We start from the raw sequence: 14,715 nt of genomic DNA, 5'->3' as shown, positions 1-14,715 counted from the left end.
GTTTTGGCCACTGTTGGGAGTAGTATATTGGACTAGATGGAGCATCTGCTAGACCCAGTATAACTGTTCTTATGCTATCTAGAGGAGCTTGAAATGAAAATGGCATTTGAATTTAATAAAGCATTGGACAAGTACAGAGGATCTCAGAGGGAGAGGTAGGAATTATTAAGCGTAGTTATTGGTATAGATAGGCAGACTAAATAGGCCAAATGGTCTTTAGAAGCAGAGAAAATGGCAACAGCCATGTTTTAAGAAGGGAACTTAGTACCTTTAATGCTGTCTTCATAGGTTGGTGTTATACTCAAAGATTCAACAGAAACACCTAGAGGGTCACCACCTTCCACGAACATTATGTGGTTTCTTGATGCTCCTTTCAGCTGGATCACATGAGCTATTTTCTATATGAAGCAAACATTTTACACCTATGACTGAATATTATTCCAGCAACATGTATGATTACTTATTTACTGCTTTTTATGAAGAGATTCACCTAAAGTGGTTTACAATACATTCAATAGTAATCAGATACTCTAAAGTATTTTCTCTATCAGTCCCGGCAGGTTCACACTCTAACTGTGGTACCTGAGCAATGGAATGTCCAGAGTCACAAGAAGCAGGTTGGAATTGAACTCACAACCTCAGGGTGCTAAGGCAGCAGCTTTAACCACTAGGCCATTCTTCCGCTCCATATTAATACAGTTATACCAGATCAAAGGAATCTTATATTGTAAGACAGACTTTCACTATTTATTAAAATCTCCCAGTTTGGGTTACTAGCCATAAAAGACTTTCCGCAGGTCTTTTCTCACAAACAATATACTTGCGTAATTAAGCTTCTAAGAGAGTGCTCCCTTAATTCACAGCCTGAACCCCTATCAGCAGTACCTCAAAACTACCACTAGTGGGTCTGAGGCCACCATTTTGACTGAGGGATTTGCCTGGGCATCGCTCCTGCCATCTCCTCACTAACTGCTGGGAACCCCCCTCATAGGCACCAAGAAAGTGTGGGAAGCTCGAGTGGAAGGACCAATGGGAGGCTGTTATTTGAAAATGGATCAGGAGTGAATAGATTGAGGGGCTATTATTTATTGAGGAATTGGGTGGTTAGAAGGGTATTTTCCCCTAAGCACCAGTTCCTTTAGGTTCCTCCTGTTGTTAATTTTCCACAGGTAACACTGTTTATGTAGCTATTCTGTCTAATAATGAGGTGTTTTGCATACATCTGCATGCTTCAGAGCTCATGATTATTTAGCAATAAATCCCACCTAAGCTGTGTCATTGAAGATAACACATATTATTGTCAACTACCACATGTTAGCTAGAACATAATGCCCAGCTTAGAAAGAGCAAATGTTTTGCTCTTTAACACTCATTCTGTGGAATTTATAATTAACACAGCATCTTTGTCTTACCTTGCCGAAGAGCTCCACCTTGAGGCAGTCCGAATAGTACAAACTCTCGTGGTCTGGCCTGAAGGTGACTGTGAAATCCTGGGTTATCCCAGGATCAAGAATTCCTTCTACTGGAGACACACTGAACACACTGAAGCCACTAAAGTTCTGCGGGCCTGTAGAAATAGTGGCCTGCAATTTGAGATTCACTACAGAACACTAACCTCAGCATAATATACAGTTAGAATAACAAGGCAAACTCAGAAATGGGTAAATTAAATCATCTTTCCTACAAAACTAACAACACTTGCAAACCCACAAAACCAAAAACTATAGAAAGTAGGCTTGTATACACTCATATACTTTAGGAAACTATATGGGAAACCCATGTAGTCAACAATTAAAATATCTAAACAAATGAAACCAAAGTCCCACAGGTGCACAAGGTACCTCAACTGGAAACCTTATTCATATCATTGGCTTCTAATAATACTGGCCAACACTTATTTTGGTGCCTCAAATGTTAGATCTGTTTCTGGGTATATCTGACCTGCTGATTCCAAAAAGGGCACCAATTTTCTCCTATCAACTCTAGTTTTTCAGAACACGTGCCATACACCACTCTTCACTCTGCTCGATATTTTAATGCAGTGTTTAAATTAATATCTTTGTCAATGCCTTTTGGAAGTTAATTTAGCCCCAAATTAATTCAATGTTAGAAAATCATGTTGCCCTTTCATATGATACTATTTTATTTGGTACTGCTATGAGATTCAAGAGTCAAATTTCAACAAATAACAATAAGCTTTTGCTTATACTGACAGGGGTTCCCATTCAACATATTACTGGAAATTGGAAGGATTATACTAAACTTAATTATACCTTTTGGTGGAATTCAGTTTGTCATATTTATAAAATGGAGAGAATGCTTGCTATACAGCAAGGTAATTACAATAGTTTTAAAAAGATTTGGGGGCCATTGATTACATATTCTAATGATTGGACACCTTGGACACCTTTTTTTTATTACATAGGAATATTTTTAGTGTGGGATTGGGGAGGTATGTCTTGTATTTTAATGGGTTGGTTCCTGATGAATGGGCTGGGTGTGGGTGGGGTCTCTTTTATATGCATTTAATAATAATAATGTTAAGAATGTCAAGTGATTTTGTACAAATTAATTGATTGAATATTGTACACTTGTTGCAAGATTTGAAAATGAATAAAGAATAAAAAAAATATATATATATTTTATGCATGAAGGAAACATATTAAAAATTAAAAGAAAAATGTACAACATAAAAATCTACTTATTTCATACTAAAAGCACAAGTTTATGATACAAACTTTCCAATTATTCGACACACAAGATGTTCCTTTTGTAAGAATTCCAAGAGCGGAATCTGCATAAGATTCCAACAATAGCCGCTAGGAATCCCATCTTCCTTGGTATCTGGCTTTCATTGTTTTTATGTCTTGGTGATATCTTTCATCTTGCTCTTCGCTTAAGTCACCAAGGTTCTCTGGAAAGTGATCTACCGTATATACTCTAATATAAACCGGGATTTTGGGACCAAAAAATTGGGCCAAAAATGGGGGTCCCAGTTTATAAATGGGCCAGTGCCCCTCCTCCAAACTTATTGCAGGCCTCCGCCGGGCTGCTAGGCTCTGCACCCTATCCCCCTTCCCTGCCCTGTTCATCGTACCTTCTCTGCCGCTGGAATCCCTGGTGGTCCAGAGGTATAGTGAGCAGGAACAAGCTTTCAGTGCTCCTGTCCTGCTAATCCGGTCAGTCACTGCCACGAGTTCCATTCAGGAAGCCGCTTAGCACCAAGCACGCCAAAGCTCAGTACTGCTCAGTGGCTGAAGCCGGAACTCACGATAGCGACCAACCAATTTAGAAGCGGGGCAGGAGCGCTGAAAGATCACTCCTGCCTGCTGCACCTCTGGACCACCAGGGATTCCAGTGTCAGAGGAGGTACAATGGACATGATAGGGAGGGGGGTGGCAGGGTGGAGAGGGAGGGAGGGAAGGAGACTGTATGCAATGTTTGGCAGGACGGGAGATGTGTGCAGAGCCTGACAGAGGAGGGAGGGAAGGGGGCTGGGTGCAGAGCTTGACAAGGAAAAGAGGGGGCGCTGGGTGCAGATCCTGGCAGGGTAGGGAATATGAATATTAAGCCGCCTGACTTATATTCGAGTCAACCATTTTTCCTCCTTCCCAGTGATGCGGTAGAGGGTAGGACCCAGTGGGAGAAGACCACGAAGCAGCCTGTTTAAAGTGCTGCCGATGCTGCTGTTTGGATGGAGGTATGTCGGTCTCGCGGTGGGAGAGTTGGCAGGTTTGGATGGGAGGGAGAGATGGAAAGATGCTGCAGCGGGAGGGTAAGTGGGGTGGGTGAGTCAGTGGGGTTCAGCTGTGCAGCGGGGGGGGGAGTACTTGCTGCTGGCAAATCCAGGGATGGAGTCGGAGAGTGTCGGGGACATTCGGGAGGGGCTTCGGGGGTGATCTAACTAAGGCTTGTTTTAGGGGTAGGACTTATATTAAGACCTACCCTGAAAATCATGCTAGGGCTTATTTTCGGGGTAGGTCTTTTTTTCGGGGAAACACGGTAGATAGGCCATATGGTCTTTATCTGCATTCATTTTTCTCTTTTTCTATTGATTGGTAAAGGCTTATTAACTAATTAGACAACAAAATTTTGGCAACCTATATGGAATCTGGGGGATGGTGTGCACTACCACTGAGTTGCTTGGCTGGCTTCAGAAATGTTCCTTGCTGCTCCGGATTCAGTTTTTGGTCCGTTCGACTTGGTGGCTGTGAATAACTGAATTATTTTCCACTAGCCTACAAAACACGAGTTCTCCGAGTATACTAAAGCAAGAATTCAAAGAAAATATTTACCAACTAGACTGGAGGCTTCTCTACCAGAGCCAAGAAATGGAGGGCGTTTCTGTTGCTCTTCGTGCCTTGTTACCAAAAGACTGTCCAGTTTTATGGAATATTGTAAAGCAATGGTAGAAACATTCTGTAACTGGAATATAAATTTTCATCATTGGCAAATTAATGTTTTAATGGTTGAAATTTATTTTTTTTAAGTTTATGTAATTTACAAACTGTGGCATAAAAGAATTCAAGGAGGCAGTACACAATTTTTCTTTTTTTTTAGAATAAAAATCTTTGATCTAATGCAAGAGTTCCATGTCTCCATTGTAAAATACTAGCAGAAGCCTGTACCTTCATTCACCTTGCTCTTTTTACATTATGAAGCAATTACAGGCAATCCCTGGGTTAAGAATGTCCGACTTATGTCAGACTCGTACTTATGAACCGGGGTCCTGCCTCTCACTTCCTGTGCCAAAGTGCCCCCACTTCCTCCCTTCCGTGTCCCAACGTACCCCTTGTAGTCCTTCACTCCATTCTGCTCCCACATTCGTGCCTCCCTTCCTCCTGCGGGTGTTTACCTCCTCTGGCTGGCTGCCTCCTCCCAGATGCAATTCCTACACACAGCCTGGGAAGGCTTCTGGGTCAGACATGGGCTGCTTGTAGGAGCCGCGGCAGCGGCTTTGCGAAGAGAAGTGCGGCTGGGAGGAGGCAGCTGACCAGAGGAGGAAAACACCTGCGGAAAGGAGGGAAGGACTACAAGGGGTGAGTTGGGACATAGAAGAGAGGAGGAAAGTTGTGTTGGGATAGGAAGGGAGGAAGGAGGGGGTGTGTTGGCACAGGAAGGTAGAAGCAGGGTCACATTGGGACACAGAAAGAAGAAGGGAGCGCAAACCTTGGACAAAGGATGGAAGGGAGGAAGAAACGAGGGAGCATAAACTTGGGACACAGAATGGATGGAGGGGAGCATGAACTTGGGAGGGATTGAGGGAAAGAGATGCTGAGCTGGGGAAAGGGAGAATTGTTGGGCATGGGTTTCTGAATGAGAGAAAAGAGAGATGGTGCACATGGAGAAATGAAGAAAGAGGTGAATTGTTGGGCATAGGGAGGGAGAGAGAAATATTGGACATAGTGGTGGGAGAAGCGTGAGGTACAGATGCATGGGGAAGAGAGGGATGAGGAGAAATGGTGGATATGGTGTGGAGAGGGAACAGTGGGATGGATGAAGAACAAAAGTAAGTGAAAACATCCTATCTTTTCTTTCTGTTTAAACTATAGTACTTTATTTTGAGGACTGTTTCTTTAATGTTTTTATAGACTTTGTACTGTACAGGATCCAAATTACATACAAATTCAACTTTAAAACAGTTTAAAAATGGACTGCCTGTATTCAATTTCTTATATTCCCTTCCTCCACCATTTTTTGGCAGTTGACTTACTGATAGATTTTATCAAGGAGTCCTTTGGCTAAGCTGAAGTAGAAAATGGCCTTAGTGTGCCCTTATGCAGAGTTTTCCCACGTGCTAAGGCCATTTTCACCTTAGCCAGAAAATGGCCGATTTATTGTTTTTTCTATGGGTGAAATGGTGGCTATGGTAGCTATGTTAGTCCACTTTTTAAGGTAATATATAGAAATAAACAGAAATAAAACAAAAGGAATACAGGTGATACCTTTTTTATTGGACTAGCTTTCAAAGGTAACTCTTCTTCATCAGATCAGAAATAACTAAATGTTGATAAATACCAGTATAAATAAGTGAATTATAAAAGCTTTCCAATGACAGTCTCACAGGAGGAGGGATGAGAAACAATGCAAAAAGTGTAAAGAAGGGTGCTACATTGGAGAAACAAAGCAGAATCTAAAATTAAAAATGGCAATGTCCATCAAGATATCTTGTCCGTGGGACGACACTTCATCAATGATTTTATAGTAAGAATAGTAAAAGGAAATTTTAAGAGAATCCAGGAACATAAGGCCTTTAAAATCAAAATGATAAAATATTTTGACACCCACCAGATAGGACTCGACAAATATCTTGTTTTTCTATTGCATTACAAACCATGAAATTTTACTGCTTTGTCACCTTTCTTATCACCATATCTCTCTGTCTCTCACCCACCCAGCCCTCCCTGTTTCTCACCTTGCTCACCCCTCCCTCCTGCTGTGAGACTGTCACTGGAATGCTTTTCTATTTCACGTATATATACTGGTATTTGTCAACATTTGCTTATTTCTGATCTGAAGCAGTTACCTTTGAAAGCTAATTAAACAATGCAATACCCCCCAACACACACACACTTGTACAAAGCTGCTGAGCGGCAACGGCACCAAAGCCAATTAATTCTCAATGGACTTCAGTGCGATTACAGCAGGCCGCCGTGGTAATCCCCTCTATAAAAGAGGGCCTAATTTAGTCCAATGAAAAAGGTATCACTTTTAATCCTTTTGTTTTATTTCTATATATTACCTTCTTTTTTTCTGTTAATGGCTTGTGCTAATATTGCCGTTAGTGGGTAGCCATTAAAAAGAATGACCGCAGGCACACTTACCGACACCTATTCTGTAGGTGGTAAGGGCTCATGTGGTAATGCTGCACTAACCAGTTAGTGTGCGATAATGCGAGTGCGCCAACTGATTAACACAGGAAACACCTACACTTTGCCCCCAGACATACCCACTCCAACAAAGATTCAAATATATTTTTTAGAGCAGGGGTAGCACATGCAGATTTGGAATTTACCACAGGACACCTATATGCATCCAGGGCAGGATTAATTCATTGAGGGCCCCTAGGCACACAAGTACACTGGGCCCCCCGCCCCACCCCACCATGCGCCCAGGCGGAAACAGGAAGCTGCGTCAGAGGGAAGCTTTGGGCAAGCAGCACCGCTTGCACAATTACAGTTCCCGTTGCCTTTCTTACCCGTGTTGCTAGCTTGTCTTACTTTCTGTCGATGGGGGGGGGGGTCACGTTGCCAATCGGGGTGGGGCCCGCGTTGCCGATCGGGGGGGGGGAGGGCCCGCGTTGCTGATCGATGCTGGAGGGGCCCATCGCCATTTGGAAAAAACAATGTTGATGCCCTCCTTCATCAGGCCCCCCTGACCATTTCGGGCCCTAGACACGTGCCTACTTGGACTATTGGTTAATCCTGCCCTGTATGCATCTCATGGTAAACCATTTTAAGCTGTAGTGAGCATGAGCTAGATCTTACCACAACTTAATAAAGGGACCTCTAAAGGAGTAACCTATCTACAGTTATAAATTACGTGTGAGCTTAAAAGAGTATTTCTGTGGCCCTAAATAATAGTTTTACAGAGCTCCAGGGGGCTTACAGATGACAAATCTCCAAAATTAAAGAGAAATAAAACTTAACATTAACAATGAAATGGGAATTAGCATGGTTACCTTAAATGTTGTTGTGACACTGTCATTTGATAGAACATATCCCATATTTATCACTCCATCTTGCACAGAACAAATGACTGAGGGCGTTATGCCATGACCTGTAATGTTCAGCTGGAGCGTAGCCCTTGAACTGCGCACGTCCAGATTTTCATAGAACTGTTTGAAGAGTGAACAAAAAAAGTTGTGTTCTCTATTTCCATATAATAGTAAGAACAGTTTAAACTAACGCTGAAAAGTCTTTGGGCTTAAAAGACTATGGACCCGATATTCTGCTCACAGGAGGCAGCCTGGCTACCTACCACGGGTTGTGATGATCCTAGAAATTCAATGCTGGGGCCATAACTGGCTAACAGCATGGAATTTCTGGTTTAAAGTTTGCCACCGTGGTCTTAGCCAGCTAAGCTGATATTCTGTGACTGGCCAGCTAAGGCCTAACAGCCAATGATAGACCTGCTTTTTAGGCAGGTCTGTCTGCCCAGGTGCCTTAGCCAGCCAGCCTCTGAATATCTGTGGTGACTGGCTATTACCAGGCTAGCCAGCGAGCTGGATATATTCAATGGAAGATAACTATCTCCCATAGCTAGCAGGCTAAGCAGTATTTAGCCTGATAAGATAGCCGGCTAAACAGTACTTAGCTGACCGGAAGCCGTTCCTAGCCGGCTAAGTACAGTTTAATATCGGGGGTATGGGCCCTATAATATTCGAAAGACTGCACCTGATCACCACAATACTGTCCAGTTAGTGATGGGGTGGTTTGGAAGGCACAGCTTTGGTGGAGCTGGCACTTAATCAGTTAGCGATGATATTCAGTCCATTAACCAGTTAAGTAAGCGCATAAAGTTAGGACAGCAAGAAAGCTGTCCTAACTTTAACTGATGAGCTTAATAGGCACTGATCTGAATATCAGCTGGTGTCCAGTTAACTTTTGGGTAATCACAGTTACTTGGATATTCAAAGGTGAAACTCAGACATGGTCCAATATTGAATATCTACTCTTAATTCTGCTTGTGGCTATCAGAGGTTTAAAAACTGCTGCCCGCCTGGACTGAATATGAAATCAAAATGTTAAACTGCTGCTAGGTAGCTTGAAAAATACCCAAGTGCCGTACTGTATCTGAGCGCACTAAGACAGTGCAAAACTGCTACCTAATGCCTTGATGCAATATCGCGGCTAAATTATATCCAATAGTATTCTAAGCCTGACAGAAGGCAGTATTACTAAGTTAAAAGAGACAGTGAGCCTTATAAGTGCTAGAGACCAGAACCATAGATAAAATGGTAGGGGAGGGAATATTTCAACTGAAGAATAACAGATTTATTTATCATGGTTTCAATTTAAAATTTAATGACCTGATATTCACGGCAATACCTCTCCTCCTCTCTGCCCCCTAACCTGCTCCTTCCCCCGTCAAACTGAGCCCCCTTCCCGGTGCATCCTGGGATACAGAGGGAGGAGTCTAAGGCTCTGATTGGCTCAGGTGTCTGAGCCAATCAAGGTCTTAGGCAGGAGTGAGTGGTCATCCCTCCTGCCGATTTTTTTTTAGGAAGTAAAATGGAAAGGAGGTAAGGGGTCAGTTCAGTGGAGGGGGGGAGGGTCCTGGAAAGGGGGGTGCCAGTTCGGCAGGAGGGGGGGTGGGTGTCACAGCAGTAGGAGGGAGTAGGCATCCCTCCTGCTGATTTCTATTGAAGTGCAGCAGGGGGAGCGTTTAGCTGGTGCGGGGGGGGGAGGGGTTTGTGGCAGCAAGAGCGAGTGGACTTCCCTCCTGCCTCTATTTTGGTACTGGGGTTGTCAGAGGGGGTCATTGGGGAGGGCCGGCACAGCATTTTCTATTTTATGGGTACATCTGTGCCCATAGGAAAAAAAAAAATGATAAAAACAGGCAGACCTGTTGGTAACCCAACTGTTGGGTTTTCTGGGTTGGTAGTACTGATCTGATTGTGGCATGGAAGGTTAAGCCATCGATCAGATAACTGGTTTTAATACTATGACTTCATTTGCATGCCAGAATAGAATGGATGACCATATGGAAAACCACGTGGCTGGTGAGCCGTTTTATGCATATGGTCAGCAAATATGGGGGCAGGGTGGATCTGCATCATAGCAGAAGAGCTGTACATTGCATAAAATTTACATCTCCAGTGCACAACAATGCTTCATGTTCCTTTAAACTTACCATTTTGCTTTCCTGTGGTAAAAAGGAGATAAGCAGAGGAGCACTACTTCCTGGTTCAAGAACACTCACAGCATTAACCAATATGAAAGGCCCAAGGGGATTTAGGTAGGAAAAACTCACCTAAAATATTATTAGTTAAGGAATACATAGACCAGAAGAAAAGACACAAACAGTAATGTAAAGGGCAACTTATCTACCAAAATTTCAATAGAAGCTGCATTTGCTGGCATACAGTATATGAGAGGGTAGAGTTGCCTTATGGCTCCAGAAAAAGAAGGATGGATTGAGGCCTCCAGGGTTTTCTTCCATTGCTTTCAACGGAAGTAAAACCCGGATATCTCAATCCGTCCTCTTTTTTCTTGAGTCATATAGTATGAGGGTAGAAATATAGCAGTCTCAGCCAATCAGATTTGCTGATACTTGTGCTTTCATTCTTAGCACCATGGTGGATGCTAGTTGTGATATAAGCTTTTCTGCTATTAGAATATTCTGTTTTAAAATTAAAAGCAACCACATTTTCCATGTGCTCCTTCATATGGAACATTATGCTAACAGGCAGGAGTGTCGACAGAAAATAGGAATCTGTAGATATTCACTCTAAATATATCCCCTTGCTTTTCACTTCCAACCTTCTTTCAACTGTCAATACAAGACAATGCACATTAAAATGCTGTATTTTGGATAATACACTCTACTGAGCTCTGTAGTAATCTTAGTACTTGCTAGGGGTAGGATTCTGTAATTGTTTACCATGCAAACTTTGATAACTAATCTAATCATTGAAGTATTTACATATCCCTCCTTCCTTTCAGGTTTATTGCTTCTTGGGAAATCAATGAGTCAATAATAGCCATAAGACGGAGAAAACCATCAGGTCACAATGGGCTGGGTTGGTTTACGCCAGGGGTGTCCAACCTTTTGGCTTCCCTGGGCCGCATTGGCCCAAAAAAATGTTTCTGGGGCCGCGCAAACGCTGCAGCAAGACAGAGGAGGGAGCCAGCAAGACGGTAAACACCCGGGGCCAGCAGAGGAAAACACTGCATCGCCCTCGACCGGGGCAGCACAAAATACTTCATGGGGCCGCATGCGGCCCTCGGGCCACAGGTTGGACACCCCTGGTTTAAGCCCATGATCAGTGGTCCAAGAAGGGGCATTCAGTGGTATTTAATTGGACAGTGCTGCTGAATATGTCCTCTGACCTCAGTAGCACTGTCTGGTTAGTAGCAGGACAACCCAGGGCTGAAGTTGGCAGATATGTGGGCATTGGCCGTACTCAGTTTTGGTGTCTGCAGGCAAAGAGAAACACACAAATAGCAGTCCTGGCTTTGCCTGGTTGGTATGTGGCTATGGGCACTGAATATCAGCCAGTATTCACATAACTTCCAGGTGCATGGATACCCAGGGGTGGTGCAGTGGTTAAATTTGTGAGCCCACCAAGACAGACAGGGAAAAATGCTTGAGTACCTGAATAAGTTCATGTAAACTGTTCTGAGTTTCCCTGGGAGAACGGTATAGAAAATTGAATGAATGAATAAATAAATAAAACCAGTGAGTAGACAATGCCCTAGATGACACCATTGCACAATGGCTAAAACTTCCTGTCTCCTCCTCCCCATCTTGCTATGACAGCCACCCAGGAAGTACAAGGACTGACCTATTTCCCTATGTCCCACAAATGTTTAACTATTAAAATGTGAAAACAAACTGTGTGAGATAAACCTTAGTACTTCCAAGTCAACCTCTTTATCTTTGGTTTGTCTTAAGAGTTCCTGCAATAAAAATAGGTTGCAAGACTCCAGCTGTAGTGTGGCAGTGATGAGATCATCAGTTAACAACTGGCCACTGTTTACTGACATCGTGAGGGGAGAAAAGAAAGTCACAGCCAAGGAAAAAGAAAGGCAGAAAGAAAAAAAGCGGCTAAGGAGAGAGAGAGAAAGAAATAAAGACAGACACACACACATATGTTCTAGCACCCGTTAATGTAACGGGCTTAAAGACTAGTATATTATATTCAAAGATACTGGACATCCAATAATATAACTATACATCCCTCCCTTTTCATTCTTATAACATATTTTTATGGAAAAAAGGTGTCTAATCATCCCAATATGCTGTCAATGGCCCCCCAATTTTTTTTAAATTATTATAATTCCCTTTTTGTATGGCAATTCCTGTCATTATTAATAAAAGTTTGTTATCATTTGCTGAAATTTGACTTTTTAATCTCATAGATGTTCCAAATAAAATTGTGTCGTACGAAAGAGCTACATGGTTTTCGAATAAACAATTAATTTGAGACCAAATTATTTTCCAACGTTCATTTTTCAATATATATTTGCATTTTAGTTTATTGTAAACCGCCTAGGTGTAAGCGGTATAGCAAGTTCAATAAATAATAATAATATTAGAAATATTTCACTCATGAGGATATCTTTTGAAAGGGCCTATGTATTTCTCCCCGTCAAAGTCAGTCCTACTGGAGAATATTCTCTTTAGAGGAGATATCACTTCACCATTCTAATGTGTTTGTAATTCCTGTTACAAGAATAATCTGCTTGTGTGAATTTGTATTTCTCTGCAGGATCTTCTAAGAGAAATCCACTGATCTAGTTCTGGGATCAGAAATAAGAATGGCTAAAGAAAAAGGAAGGAAACCATTTTGCATTATCTACCCTTCAACAACAGCAAACATTTTGGGGCCGATATTCAGACTGCAGGACTTAGGCGGGCTGACCTTGGATATTCAATGCCAAGCTGTTTCTGGCAACCGGTTTTGAATATCCATTTTCACTTCTGGCCACAGCAACTTAGCTGGTTAAACCAATATTCTATGCTAACTGGCTAAGTGCTTAGGAGTCAAAGATAGGCATGCTATTTAGGCAGCCTCTTTTGACCGCTAAACATAGCTGGTTTGATGCCTAGCCAGCTATGTCACCCACTGAATTTCTGTGGCCGGGTGCCGATATGCTATAAATAGTTTGGAATATCGGGGAACTTGTGTTTCAAAGAACCCATCTCACCATAAAATTTTCTCAGCTTATATATAAATATTTATTTTTATAATATTTCTTTTTAACAATAAAATGGAGGTATGCTTTATTTACAACATGTTGTCTGAAAACTTTGCCAATACTTGTTTTCTTTGTTCTGCTGTCATGTGTTCACAGGCCTCCAAAATGTTTGCTACAATTAAAGTCTGTTGGGTAGTTTTTGCCTTGACCCATATTCTACCATTCATTCCGATCACTATCTAAAATGGATAGATTTTCCCAAGCTCCAGATGATTTCACCCTGCGGGGCTAAAAGCTTTCTTACTAAACCCAAGGACACTTTAAACAAGAGGCCTTCATGCCCAAACACACCCATGCCCACAGCTCTTCCACAGCTGTTAATACAGACCAGCTCAGGCTCCATATCCTTGTTGGCAACAACAAACTGTCCATAAACCAGATTGCCAACCTGCACATTTGGTCTGTTTCTTTTGGTTGCACCTTCAAAAGCCAAGTATGATAGGGAGGCTTTCTTTTTATAATATTAATATGATATTTAGTATAATATGAGTATTTATCAGAACATATGGATAGTTATCAAAAGAACGGGTTTCTGCTGCTACTAGTCAAAGCATCAACAACAGCCAGCAATAAGTCTAATAGATGCTGGCACTGTAATCTGGAAGCAGGGACATTGGATCATTTAATATTTTATTGCCCCTGTATCATGACCTTTTGGAAATCAATTTGGTTTCAAATAAATTGTTTATTAGAAAACCATGTAGCGTTATCATATGATACTATTCTGTTCGGTATGTCAATGAGAACAAAAAAATCAAATTTACATTACATTAGTGATTTCTATTCCGCCTGTAATGTAATGTAATGTAATTTATTTCTTATATACCGCTACATCCGTTAGGTTCTAAGCGGTTTGAAGAAAATATACATTAAGATTATAAATGAGAAGTAAGAAGGTACTTAAAAATTTCCCTTACTGTCCCGAAGGCTCACAATCTAACTAAAGTACCTGGAAATTAATAAAGAAGAGAAAATAAAGATGGTTCTAAGCAGATTACAAAATTAGAAGAAATCTCATCAAATTTCATCAAGCAATAACAAACTTCTATTGATTATAACAGGAGTCGCCATGCAACATATTACCAACAATTGGAAAAATTATAATAATCTTAGTTATACATTCTGGTGGAATTCGTTGTGTCACATTTATAAGATGGAAAGAATAATTGCTTTGCAGAAAGAGAATTATAATAATTTTATAAGGATCTGGGGGCCATTGGCAAATTATTGTAATGAGTAGACATCATTTTCCATTGACAGTATATTTATACATAGGGGGGAGGGGGGTTGGTATGAAATTTTATTTAAAGATTAATCAAATAAATAAGATTACAATATTTATATGATATTTTTAATTGAAATAATTGAGGGAAGGGTGGGTGGGAAGGGAATAAATTTATGCATTTATGATGATAATAGAAAGATTTTCAAGTGATGTGTAAAAGTTTTAAATGATGTAATGTTGTGCACTTGTTGTAAGATGAAAAATGAATAAAGAATTTAAAAAAAACCCAAAACCCCCAAAAAACCAACAACAGCCAACAATGGAATTCATAGCAGCATTAGGGGAGCCAGAAGGTTCATGGCAAGGATACTTCCAAAGACTTTTGAGAGATGTTTTGTATTACAACTGTTTTCAGCACTCTCTGACCTGAAAAAGATGTTAACTCTAAAATAAAACCAGCCTTAAAAAATAATCTGTAACAGTAAACAAAACACATATCAAACAATAAAAGGATCTGTAGTCATTCCTTTGTTGCTGATTTCACTTTATGACTGTGAATTGACT

The 14,715-nt window shown here is 41.3% G+C and overlaps 1 protein-coding gene across 7 annotated transcripts in view; it reads right to left on the bottom strand.

The window, feature by feature from the left end:
* Positions 1 to 14,715, bottom strand: part of CFAP74 (cilia and flagella associated protein 74) — a 194,777-nt gene that overhangs the window by 61,413 nt on the left and 118,649 nt on the right. For 6 of the 7 annotated variants that reach the window (XM_033922641.1, XM_033922642.1, XM_033922644.1 and 3 more), the window contains 6 exons: positions 14,522 to 14,577; positions 9,856 to 9,975; positions 7,682 to 7,837; positions 4,296 to 4,425; positions 1,413 to 1,567; positions 269 to 398 (listed from right to left, as the gene is read on the bottom strand). In XM_033922641.1, the coding sequence (XP_033778532.1) occupies positions 269 to 398; positions 1,413 to 1,567; positions 4,296 to 4,425; positions 7,682 to 7,837; positions 9,856 to 9,975; positions 14,522 to 14,577 (747 nt within the window). Of the gene's footprint in view, positions 1 to 268; positions 399 to 1,412; positions 1,568 to 4,295; positions 4,426 to 7,681; positions 7,838 to 9,855; positions 9,976 to 14,521; positions 14,578 to 14,715 lie in introns of those variants that run through there. The other variant, XM_033922646.1, reaches the window with a different exon arrangement.

The sequence above is a fragment of the Geotrypetes seraphini genome, chromosome 15 (assembly GCF_902459505.1).
Source record: "Geotrypetes seraphini chromosome 15, aGeoSer1.1, whole genome shotgun sequence".
Taxonomy (NCBI): Eukaryota; Metazoa; Chordata; class Amphibia; order Gymnophiona; family Dermophiidae; genus Geotrypetes; species Geotrypetes seraphini.
The sequence above is the reverse complement of the archived record's forward strand: the minus strand, read 5'-3'. Positions and strand labels throughout refer to the sequence as shown.